This window comes from Panthera leo, chromosome D4 (assembly GCF_018350215.1).
Source record: "Panthera leo isolate Ple1 chromosome D4, P.leo_Ple1_pat1.1, whole genome shotgun sequence".
Classification (NCBI taxonomy): domain Eukaryota; kingdom Metazoa; phylum Chordata; class Mammalia; order Carnivora; family Felidae; genus Panthera; species Panthera leo.
The window spans coordinates 72,470,312-72,483,609 of NC_056691.1; the positions used below are offsets into that span (position 1 = coordinate 72,470,312).

The 13,298-nt window shown below is 39.5% G+C and overlaps 1 protein-coding gene across 2 annotated transcripts in view; it reads left to right on the forward strand.

The window, feature by feature from the left end:
* HSDL2 (hydroxysteroid dehydrogenase like 2) overlaps nt 1–13,298 on the forward strand; it is a 70,123-nt gene extending 56,825 nt beyond the window's left edge. For both annotated transcript variants that reach the window (XM_042913270.1, XM_042913271.1), the window contains exon 11: nt 13,122–13,298. In XM_042913270.1, the coding sequence (XP_042769204.1) occupies nt 13,122–13,234 (113 nt within the window). In that variant the 3' untranslated portion in view covers nt 13,235–13,298. The remainder of the gene's footprint in view (nt 1–13,121) is intronic.

Here is a 13,298-nt window from a genome sequence, read left to right on the forward strand (position 1 = left end):
CGTGAGTTCGAGCCCCACATCGGGCTCTGGGCTGACAGCTCAGAGCCTGGAGCCTGTTTCGGATTCTGTGTCTCCCTCTCTCTCTCTGACCCTCCCCCATTCATGCTCTTGTCTCTCTCTGTTTCAAAAATAAATAAATGTTAAAAAAAATTTTTTTTTAAATTTACTGTTTATTTCTAAATTTAAATAACAATAATTATATGCATTATATGCATTGTATGGTTACTATGAGATGAGCAATACTCTGAAAAATGCTTTGAGATAAAATATTTTCTCCATTTTATAAAAATGGAGACTGAGGCATTGATGAATTAAATAATAAACCCAAAGTCACAAAGTGAGGAAATGTTGAAGCCGAAATTTGAATCCAGGCTAACTCTTTACTCATGCTCTTTTAATCATCATGTTACTCTGCCTTCCAAAGGTGAAAGAGTCAGGCCGCGACTTTAATTTACATTTTATTTATGTATCATAAACCTGTAATAATGGGCTTTCTGTTTATCTTTCTGTGAATGTGTCTTTGGATTGACTAGGAAAGATCAGTCAGATAAATAAGTTAAAAAAAAAAGTATTCTTACAAGGTTTCTTTTATAGCAACAGTGAGTTTGCTTCTGCTTCTTATGTCCTTTCATTCCTACTCTATCCCATCTGCTTTCCTTTGGGCACAATTTAGACCATATATCTTTGGTTTTTTAAGTTTTATTTATTTATTTATTTATTTTGGGGCGGGGAACAACAGGGGAGGGGCAGAGAGAGACAGACAGAGGATCCGAAGTGGGCTCTGTGTTGACAGCAGAGAGCTGGAGGAGGGGCTTGAACTTGTGAACTGTGAGATCATGACCTGAGCTGAAGTTGGATGCTTAACCCACTGAGCCACCCAGGTGCCCCAGCCCTTATATCTTAATATGGTTTCTCTTTTAAGAAACCATAGCCATTCCTGACCTAATTTATATAGCAGATACATTATAAATATAAAAACTTTAAGCAACTAGTGATTTTTTTTTATTTTTTTAATATATGAAATTTATTGTCAAATTGGTTTCCATACAACACCCAGTGCTCATCCCAAAAGGTGCCCTCCTCAATACCCATCACCCACCCTCCCCTCCCTCCCACCCCCCATCAACCCTCAGTTTGTTCTCAGTTTTTAACAGTCTCTTATGCTTTGGCTCTCTCCCACTCTAACCTCTTTGTTTTTTTTTTTTTTTTCTTCCCCTCCCCCATGGGTTTCTGTTAAGTTTCTCAGGATCCATGTAAGAGTGAAACCATATGGTATCTGTCTTTCTCTGTATGGCTTATTTCACTTAGCATCACACTCTCCAGTTCCATCCACGTTAAGCAACTAGTGATTTTTAAGCAACTAATCAAAATCTCTTCTTTTGGCCAGTAGAGGCCACTGTATGGTAAAACATTGTAATAGAAAGGAAATAAATTGTACAAGATTACCTGATTAATATATGGGAAGAGAGATTCTATATAGGATATTGTGCTTACTAGCAATTTTTTAAAAGTTATTTTTATAAACAGTATTATTGAAATATAATTTATATATCATTAAATCCACCCAGTATGAGTGTAGTACGTAGTTTTTAGTAGATTCATAGAGCTGTACAACCATCACTAACAATCCAGTTTGAGAACATTTTCATCACCCCAGAAAATTCTCTCATGTCTCTTTGTAGTCAGTCCCCATTTTTACTCCCAGCTAGCCAACCACTGATTTGCTTTCTGTCTCTACAGATTTGCTGTTTCTAGATATTAAATGAAATCGAACAGTATATAGAGCCTTTTGTATCTGGCTTATTTCACTTACCATAAGGCTTTTGAGATTCATCCATTCATGTCATAGTATTTATCAATAGTTCAGTTCCTTTTTATTGCTGAATAACATTCTGCTGTATGGCTGTACTACATATTATTTGTCTGCTCACCAGCTGGTGGACATTTGGGTTACTTCAAGTTTTTGCCTTTTGTGAATAATGCTGCTCCAAATATTGTCATACATGTATTTGGGTGGATATCTATTTTCATTTCTCTTAGATAGATTCCTAAGAGTGGAACTGTTAAAGTTTCTGTATATAAAACTTTTTCAAAAACTACCAGACTGTTTGCTAAAGTAGCTGCACCAATTTTACATTCTCATTAGCAATGTGTGAAGGCTCCAGTTTCTCCAAATCCTCACCAATACTTATTAGTGGCTTTTTTTTCTTTTACAGCTTTATTGAGGTATACTTGACAAAGACTATTTAAGGTATAAAACAGGATGATTTTATACACACACACACACACACACACACACACACACACACACAGTTAAGTTACTATAATCAAGCTAATTAAAACATTGATCATCTTACACGGTTAACTTCCTTGTGTGTGTAGTGAGAACACTTAAGATCTACCCTTAGTGGGGTGCCAGGGTGGCTTAGTTGGTTAAGCATCCAACTCTTTTTTTCTTTTTTATTTTAATACGAAATTTCTTGTCAGATTGGTTTCCATACAACACCCAGTGCTCATCCCAACAGGTAAGCATCCAACTCTTGATCTTAGCTCAGGTCTTGATCTCAGGGTCGTGAGTTCAAGCCCTGCATTGGGCTCACACTGGGTGTGAAGCCTACTTAAAAAAAAAAAAAAGATCTACTCTTAGCAAATTTCACATATACAATGCAGTTTTATTAACTGTAGTCATCATGCTATACATTGGATCCCCAGGAATTATTCATCTTGTAACTGAAAGTTTGTACTCTTTGACCAACATCTCCCTATTTCTCTTACTCCCAACCCCTGCCAACCACCATTTTATTCTCTGCTTCTGGGTTCCACATATAAGTGAGATCCGTATTTGTCTTTCTATGTTTAGGTTTATCTGTGTTGTTACACATGGCCCTGTCTTTGATACTATAGCCATTCTAATAAGTGTGTGGTGATACATCTTTGTGACTTTAATTTGTATTTTCTTAATGTTGAGCATCTTTCCATCTGCTTAATGGATATATACATTTGATGAACTTTGCAGGGGCGCCTGGGTGGCTCAGTCGGTTAAGTGTCCGACTTCGGCTCAGGTCATGATCTCACGGTCCGTGAGTTTGAGCCCCACGTCGGGCTCTGTGCTAACAGCTCAGAGCCTGGAGCCTGCTTCAGATTCTGTGTCTCCCTCTCTCTGACCCTCCCCCATTGATGCTCTGTCTCTCTCTGTCTCAAAAATAAATAAACATTAAAAAAAAATTAAAAAAACAAAACTTTTGCTCGTCTTTGAATTGACTTATCATTTTATTGTTAGATTGTTAAAATTTTTTTATAAATCCTAGATGCATGTGATTTGCCAATATTTTCTCTCAGTCTGAGTTTTCTTTTCATTTTCTTAATGGTGTCTTTTGAATTACAAAAGTTTGTTAGTTTTGATAAAGTCTAATCCATCATTTCTTTCTTTTACGGTTCATGCTTTTTTTTTCAAAGTATTTCATTCTTCTTTATGCTGTTGTGAATGGAATTATTGTCTTTAATTTTATTTTTGAATGATCTGTTCCTACTGTACATAAATATAATTAATTTTGTGTATTAATTTTATATCTTGTGAAAAACCAGTGCAGCCATTTAGCCCTGGGATTTTTTGGGAAAATTTTAAATTATTAATTCAGTTTATTGTTATATATAACAATAGCTTTTATTTTTTAATAGCTTTATTGAGGAATAATGCACATACTGTACAATTCATCCATTTAAAGTGTACAGTTAAATAGTTTTTAGCATAGTCACAGATATTTGCAACCATCACCACAGTTACTTTCAGAACATTTTCATCACCTCAAAAAGAAACCCCATACCCATTAGCTGTTAACCCCATATCCCCATCTACCTACCTTCACTCCTAAGCAACCACTAATCTACTTTTTGTCTCTATAGATTTCTAATCCGAACTTTCATATGAACAGAATAGTATAATGTTGATTTGCTTGTGACTGGCTTCTTTCAGCATGTTTTTCCTTTTAGCATGTGTTCGAGTTTAATTTAAAAACAATTTTTTTTAATGTTTATTTATTTTTGAGAGAGACAGAGTGCAAGTCAGGGAGGGGCAGAGAGAGAGGGAGACACAGAATCTGAAACAGACCCCAGGCTCCAAGCTGTCGGCACAGAGCCCGACGCAGGGCTCGAACTCACGAACCGTGAAATCATGACCTGAGCTGAAGTTGGATGCTTAACTGACTGAGCCACACAGGTGCCCCTCAAATTTCATTCTTGATGTAGCACGTATCAGTACTTTCTCTTTTCTTTAGTGGAGATGAAATTCATTTGACATACAGTTAACCATTTTAAAGTGTACAGTTCAGTGGTATTTAATTTAGTGAATACACAATGCTGTGCAACCAGCATTTCCCTTTAGTTTCTTTTTTTTTTTTTTTAATTTTTTTTTCACGTTTATTTATTTTTAAGACAGAGAGAGACAGAGCATGAACGGGGGAGGGTCAGAGAGAGAGGGAGACACAGAATCCGGAACAGGCTTCAGGCTCTGAGCAGTTAGTACAGAGCCCGACGCGGGGCTCAAACTCACGGACCGTGATATCATGACCTGAGCTGAAGTCGGACGCTTAACCGACTGAGCCACGCAGGCGCCCCCCCTTTAGTTTCAAAGCTTATTCATCACCCCAGAAGAACACTCCATACCATTTAAGTAACACTTTTCATTCCAGCCTTCTCCATCCCCTAGCAACCACTAATAATGCTTTCTCTTTTGCTCTCTATGGATTTGCCTATTCTGGATAGTTCACATAAATGGGATCATGCAACAGGTAACCTTTGTGTGTAGCTTCTTTCACTTAGCATAATGTTTTCAAGGTTCATCTAAGTTGTAGCTTATATCAATACTTCATTGCTTTTTATGACCAAATAGTATTCCATCATAGAGATATGCCATAATTAGTTTATCCTTTCACTGTTAACAGACGTTTGGGTTGTTTCTACTGTTTGGCTGTTATGAGTAATGCTGCTATAAACATATGCGGCCAAGTGTCTGAGTGGACTTACGTTTTCATTTCTCTTGTATTGCTGGGTCATGTGGTAATTCTATGTTTAACTCTCTGAAGAACTGCCAAACTGTTTTCCACAGCAGCTGTACCATTTACATTCCTACTAGCAGTGTTATGAAGGCTTCTGTTTCTTTGCATTCTTGCCCTTACCAGCACTTGTTGTTTTTGTTTTTGTTTTAATAGCCATCCTGGTGGGTGTGAAGTGATACCACGTTGTGGTTTTGATTTGCAGTTTCCTAATGACTAATGATGTTCAGCATTTTTTCATGTGCTTATTGGTTATATGTTCATCTTCCTTGAAGAAATGTCTCTTCAGGTCCTTTGCACATTTTAATTGGGTGTCTTTTTTTTTTTAGTTGGTTTTTATTATTATTTTTTTCCATCCTAGAGACAGAGAGAACACAAGTGGGGGAGAGGGGTAGGGGGAGAGAGAAAGAGAACCTTAAACAGACTCCATGCTCAGCACAGAGCCTGATGTGGGACTCGATCCCATGACCCGGGGATCATGACCTGGGCTGAAATCAAGAGTCAGACATTCAACCCACTGAGCCACCCAGGAACCCCCCCCTATTTTTTTTTTTTACTGTGTTTTAAGGATTCTTTATATATTCCAGGGGTACCTGGGTGGCTCATTCGATTCAGCATCTGACTCTTGATTTTGGCTCAGGTCATAATCTCGTGATTTGTGAGTTTGAGCCCGCATCAGGCTCTGCACTGACAGCATGGAGTCTGCTTGGGATTCTCTGTCTCTTTCTCTCTCTCTCTCTCTCCCCCCTGTTCAAGTGCTCTTTCTCTCTGTCTCTCTCTCTCTCTCTCAAAATAAATAAACATAAAAAAAAAGCAACAACAAAAAAAGACCTTCTCTATTAAAAATAAGTATTCTCTATACATTCCAGGTATAAAGAAGATATTGTTTATGAAATACATTATTTGCAGATATGTTCTCCCAATTTTGGGGAGTTATCTTTTCACTTTTTTTTTAATGTTTATTTATTTTTGAGAGAGACAGAGTATGAGCAGAGGATGGGCAGAGAGTGGGAGACAGAGAATTCCAAGCAGGCTCCATGCTGTCAGCACAGAGCCCAACACAGGGCCCAAACATAAAAACTGTGAGATCATGACTTGAGCTGAAACCATGCGTTATTCACTTAAATGCCTGAGGCCTGAGCCACGCAAACATCCCTGAGGGTTTTTAGATTTAGCTCTCATATTTAAGCCTCCAATCCATTTTTTTAAATGTTTTATTCATTTGAGAGAGAGAGACAAACAGAACGCGAGCAGGGTAGGGGCAGAGAAACAGGGAGACACAGAATCCGAAGCAGGCTCCAGCTGTCAGGACTGAGCCTGAGGCGGGGCTTGAACTCACAGACCACGATATTGTGACCTGAGCCGAAGTAGGACGCTTAACCGACTGAGCCACGTAGGCTCCCCAAGGCCTCCAATCCATTTTGAGTTAATATTTATGTATGGTGTGAAGTAGGAGCCCAACTTCATTTGCTTACGTGTGGATATCCAGTTTTCCCAGCACCATTTGTTAAATGGACTATTCTTTTCCCATTGAATGGTCTTGGCAACCTTGTTAAAGATTAGTTGACCATAGATGTACTGGTAAAATTAATATAGAATTACCATATGGGGTGCCTGGGTGGCTCAGTTCGTAGAGCATCTGACTTCAGTTCAGGTCATGATCTCACGGTTTGTGGCTTCCAGCCCCACGTTGCACTCTGTGCTGACAGCTCAGAACCTGGAGCCTGCTTCGGATTCTGTGTCTTCCTCTCTCTCTCTGTCCCTCCTCTGCTCACGCTCTCTCTCTCTCTCTCAAAAATAAATAAACATTAAAACAAAACTAAGAATTACCATATGACCCAGCATTTCCACGCCTATATTCAAAAGAAAATAGACTCTCAAATACGTGTATACTCATGTTCATATCAGCTCTATTCACAGTAGCCAAAAGTTGGAAACTACCCAGATGTCCATTAACAGATGAATGGATAAACAAATATTATTCAGCCATAAAAAGAGATGAAGTACTGATTCATTGTAGAATGTGGATGAACCTTGAAAACTTAAATAAGTGAAAGAAGCCAGACACAAAAGATCACATATTATATGAATCCTTTTATATAATACACTGGAATAGGTAAATCCATGGAGACAGAAAGCTGATTGGTGGTTGCCAGGGCCTAGAAGGAAGGGGAACTGTGAATGCATAATGGATGTAGGTTTCCTTTTGGGGTGATAGAAATGTTTTGGGACTAGATAGAGGTGGTGGTTGTACAACACTGTGACTGTACTTAAATGCTGAATTGTTCACTTTATTTTTTTCTTTTTTTAATTTAAATTTCTGTTAAACATACAGTGCAATATTGGTTTCAGGAATAGAATTCAGTGATTCATCACTTACATAAAACACCCAGTGTTTGTCACAAGTGCCCTGCTTAGTACCCATCACCCATCTAGCCCATCTCCCACCCACCTCCCTTGAATTGTTCACTTTAAAAGGATTAATTTTGGGGTGCATAGATGGCTCAGTTGGTTACGTGGCTGACTTCAGCTCAGATCATTATCTCGCTATCCAGGAGTTTGAGCCCCGCAATGGGCTCTGTGCTGACAGCTTGGAGCCTGGAGCCGGCTTCTGATTCTGTGTCCCTCTCTCTCTTTGCCTCTCCCCCACTCACACTCTGTCTCTCTCTCTCTCAAAAATAAATAAACATTAAAATTTTTTTTAAAATAATAAAAGGGTTAATTTTATATCCTCTGAATTTCACCTCAGTTTTTAAAAGTATATATTTTTATTTTTTTAATTAAAAAATGTTTAATTAAAAAAAAAATTAACATGGGGCTTGAACTCATGACCCCAAGATCGAAAAGTTGCATGCTCCACCAACTGAGACAGGTGCCCCAAAGTGTATGTGTATTTTTTTTTTTGAGAGAGAGAGAGCGAGAGAGCACCTGAGAGTGGGGGAGAGGCAGAGAGAGAGGGAAAGAGAGGATCTGAAGCAGACTTTTTGCTGACAGCAGCAAGCCTGACATGGGGCTTGCCCAGGAACCTCGAGATCATGACCTGAGCCAAAGTTAGATGCTTAACCGACTAAGCCACCAGGCGCCTCCAAAGTATATATTTTCAAAAAGTTTTCTTTGGCCTTTCCCCCTTTTTCTCCACAGAGGTGATCACCTTCAGGTATTTTTGGTATTTCTTTCATTATCTAACTCCACATTTTTCAATGCGATCACATTTCTCAATGTTAGATGTATACTTAATGCTGTTTTGTTTAGATTCAGTAAAGACTGGCAGGTGGGATTTAAGTTCTCTTTATAGCACCTTGATTTTGCTTTACCTCCCCCTCTCCCATCCTCCCAATTAATTATATCACCATTTTTGCTTAAGTCAATACTCTGTGTTTGTTGAAATAATTATGATTCTGATGTAGCTTCCTGCTGAGTCAAATAGTATACTATTATTATGTTTCCTCTCAGAACTTTTCTTTTTCCTGGACATAATAATTGCCCTATTTTTCCCCATTAGAATAGGTGTAAAGAAACTGAGCAAAATCTTCCTATGCTCTCTTCCCACAACCTTTTGATACACTTTTCCACTGTGCCAGTTGTGTCGGATTACCTGTCAGTCTACTTTTTTCCTGGAGCCCTTTGTCTTGTTACAATAGACAGATAGGCTCATTAAGCCTGCCACGCAGCTGTGATCCTAGAAATTTTTAACTCTCTCCAGCACTGAACCTCTTTTTTCCCGTGTCTCATGTTTTTTCTTGGCTTACATCCTCTTTTGGTGGCTGGCACACATTCTCCAGTAGCTTCACGAGAAAGGATACAGAAGAGGTAGTATTTTGTGAGTGTCTAAAACTACTTGTATCCCCCCAACACATTGTTTGGCTGGGTAGAGATTTCTGGGTTGAAATTCATTTTTCTTCAGAATTGTGAAGCCATTGCTCCATCTTCTAAGATTACCATTGAGAATTTGGTACTATTGTTGTTCTTAATCTTTTGCGTCTACCCCCTCTTCTTTCTAAAAGCTTTGGAATCAGAATGCTCTCTTTCTCTGTAGTGGTTTGAAATTTCACAATGATGCAGGGTCGTGTGGTCTTTTTTCTTTTTCTTTTTCTTTTTTTTTTTTTTTCATTTTCCTGGGTATTTGGTGGGCCCCTGGGAATGTGTCTTATCTCTTTGATCTCTCAGTTCTCACTTTCTGGAGAAAACGTTTGATCTTTCATCATCTCTTTCTTCGGTTGCACATCTCTTTGTATAACCTTTTTATTTTTTGGGAAATTGATTCACCTTCCTATTTTGAACTATTTTCTTTTTTTATATAGTAAGGAGAAACTTAATTTGGAAAGACTGTTTTTGGGGGTGGTGCATGGAGAGAGACTTTTGCAGTGGGAGGGGGATGGTTGCAATAGAGAGTTGACTTCTGTGACCAGAGATCTGCAAGTGCCTCTTTCCTATTGTACTTTAGTATTATCTGTCAACTTTTTCAACTTTTTTTTTTTTTTTTTTTTTTTGGGACAGAGAGAGACAGAGCATGAACGGGGGAGGGGCAGAGAGAGAGGGAGACACAGAATCGGAAACAGGCTCCGAGCCATCAGCCCAGAGCCTGACGCGGGGCTCGAACTCACGGACCGCGAGATCGTGACCTGGCTGAAGTCGGACGCTTAACCGACTGCGCCACCCAGGCGCCCCTATCTGTCAACTTTTTAATTTCCAGGCATTCACCTTTGTTGTCATTGTTTTTTTTTTTTAATTTCATTAATTTTTTCTTTTCAAATTTTAATTTAAATTCTAGTTAGTTAACATACAGTGCAGTATTGGTTTCGGGAGTAGAATTCAGGAGTGATTCGTCACTCACAACACCCAGTGCTCATCCAACAAGTGCCCTTCTTAATGCCCATCACCAGTCTACCCCATCCTCTCCCCACCTCCCTCCATCAACGTCAGTTTGTTCTCTATCATTAAGAGTCTCTTATGGTTTGTTTCCCTCTCTTTTATTTTCCCCCCTTCTCATATGTTCACCTGTTTTGCTTCTTAAATTCCAGTCATTGTTTCTTCTCTTACCGTCCCCTTCCTACTCACTCAATCCCATTTTGTTCACCTTCTGCTGCTGCTTCTCTCCCTTCCTTCTCATTTTCCTCCCCTACCCCTTTTAGTTGCTTCCTCTTTTTTTTCCCTCTCTCCTGTGCTTTGTTCTTCCCCCTTTCTCTAGCATTCTGTTCTTAATACATTGTTGTTATGTCTTCTCTTAACAATAAGGACATGAATTATGGAATTTTTTATTTTTCATTTACTTTGTTTGAGTTTTCTTCAGTGCCTCACTTTGTTTCCTCCAGATGGCTTTTACCTGTGTGTTTTGTTGTCTCCACTTGATGTCCATTCTTTTTTATTTAATTGTTTTTAATGTTTATTTATTTTTGAGAGAGAGATTAGACAGTGTGAGCTGGGGAGGGTCAGAGAGAGGGAGACACAGAATCCAAAGCAGGCTCCAGGCTCTGAGCGTCAGCACAGACCATGAGATCATGACCTGAGCCGAAGTTGGACACCCAACTGACTGAGCCACCCAGGCGCTCCTTTTTTTTTTTTTTAATGTTTATTTATTTTTGAGAGAGAGAGAGAGAGACAGAGCATGAGTGGGGGAGGGGCAGAGAGAGAGGGAGACACAGAATCCAAAGCAGGCTCCAGGCTCTGAGCGGTCAGCACAGAGCCTGATGCGGGGCTTGAACTCACAAGCCATGAGATCATGACCTGAGTTGAAGTCGGATGCTCAACCAACTGAGCCACCCAGGCGCCCCTTTAATTTTTTTTTAATGATGTTTATTCATCTTTGTAGGCAAGTCTCCATAAAGCTGGTTGGAAGCTGTGTATGTGTGAGTAGGGCTTGAGGACTAGTAGGTTCCACTGGAGGGTGACAGAACAGGGAGCCAGTTTTTTAGCTGAAGGGCACCTAGATGTCAGTGATTGTAGGTCTCCAGAGAGCTGTTCTGTTCGTTTATTTATTTTTTTTTAACGTTTTTTTTTGTTTGTTTGTTTTTGTTTTTGTTTTTTTTTTGAGACAGGGAGAGACAGAGCATGAACAGGGGAGGGTCAGAGAGAGGGAGACACAGAATCTGAAAGAGGCTCCAGGCTCTGAGCTGTCAGCACAGAGCCCAACGTGGGGCTCGAACTCACGGACCGCGAGATCATAACCTGAGCAGAAGTTGGCCGCTTAACCGACTGAGCCACCCAGGCGCCCCGTTCTGTTCCCTTAAAGAACAAAGATCGGGGTGCCTTGGTGGCTCAGTCAGTTAAGCGTCTGACTTCAGGCTCAAGTCATGATCTCACAGTTTGTGAGTTCGAGCCGCACATCGGGCTCTCTGCTGTCAGCACAGAGCCTGCTTCGGATCCTCTGTCCCCCTCCCTTTTCCCTTCCCCTGCTTGGGCTCTCTCTCTCAAAAATAAATAAACATTAAAAAAAAAACCCAGATTTTCCAGTATCCTCAATGTAAATAAAAATTACCCTTTATTTACTTATTTGTAAGTGTTGGTATTTTAACATCACATTTCCATAGAAGGTTGCACAGCTCAGTTTATTCATTAAAGTAAAAGAATTAGACTTGATTCTTTCTATCCCTAAGCAATCTATAATATTGTGTTACAATCCCTACATAGAATAATTTAAAGGTGTTTTGGTATGCCTGTGGCTCTGTCAGTCGAACATCTGACTCTTGATTTTGGCCAAAATCATGAGTCCCAGGGTTGTGGGATCTAGTGCCACATCAGGCTCTGCCCTGAGCATGGAGCCTGCTTAAGATTCTCTCTCTCCCTCTCACCCCCTCTCCTTCTCTCCCCATCTCCCTCTCTCCCCCTCTCCCTCTTCTCCCTCTTCTCCCTCTTCTCCCTCTTCTCCCTCTTCTCCCTCTTCTCCCTCTTCTCCCTCTTCTCCCTCTTCTCCCTCTCTCCCTCTCTCCCTCTTCTCCCTCTCTCCCCCTCTCCCCCTCTCCCCCCCTCTCCCCCTCTCTCCTCCTCTCCCCCTCTCCCCCTCTCCTCCTCTCCCTGTCTCCCCCTCTCTCCCTCTCTCCCCCTCTCCCCCTCTCTCTCTCCCTCTTCCCCTGCCCTCCCTTCCTCCGTCTTACCCTCTTCCCAGCTTGTGCGTCCATGCTCTCTCTAAAATAAATATGTTTTCTAATTTTTAAAAAGAAGAATATAAAGGTATTTAATATCTCAATATATATAAATACATTAACCCACACAAAGATCCTGTCTGTGTGTGGCCCAGTAGAAGTCTACTAATGTACCAGACATATATTGTGCCTGCTGGAGATGTGATCTATATATAAATTGGCATGCTATAGGTCAGAAAACTATAAATGAGAATCAGAAACACCTGGCTTTGAATTGCAATACCATTATATACACGCTATGTGACATTGGGGAAGTCAAAATCCTCTCAGAGCCTCAGTTTCCTCATTAACTCCACTATGTGCCAGACCCTACATGTACTAACACTGGAATAAGAGTAGCAAATAAAAATTTACTCCCTCTGTGGAGCTTCAGTTTATTTTATGTTGTTATTAACTACAATTCCATTTTAATACTCAGGTTTTACAGCCTGGCATTTCTGTGGTTAAAATATTGCTAACACTTTTGTTGTCCCTACCCTATATTTTTAATGATAATTTCTTAAGAATATCATATGTATTTACAACATTTGATTTTTTTTTTAATATAAACCTGAAATGCTAAAGTTTAACGAACTAGTAGATTGGAAAATCAACTAAAGTAGGTAGATTTGTTTACTATAATTCATCTGAGGGCGATGTACCTTTAATGTACTGTAACTTGTATATAAATATTGCATCTTCAGCTTTTTGATATAATCTTTTGCTGATTGTTGTTTTTACATTATCTCTCATACTATAATATATTTTTAACGTCTAAGCCTAGGAATCGGGATTCCCAAGGTACTGATAAAAAAAATTATGGAATAGAAATTTGTGTGCTTCCGAGATTTATAGAACTCAAGGAGATTCTTTTTATAATGTGTGTTCTTGAAGTGGTATATCCCTAAGGGCACTAATGGATGCTTTTCCTTCTCTCATTTTCTCATTTTAGGGAAACTAAAACCAACAATGGCATTCATGTCAGGGAAATTGAAGATTAAAGGAAACATGGCCCTAGCAATCAAATTGGAGAAGTTAATGAATCAGATGAATGCCAGGCTGTGAAGGAAAAGGGAAAAAAATTGTTGACTGCCAAGCTTAAAAAGTAAAAGGGCTCAACAGTTAAAAA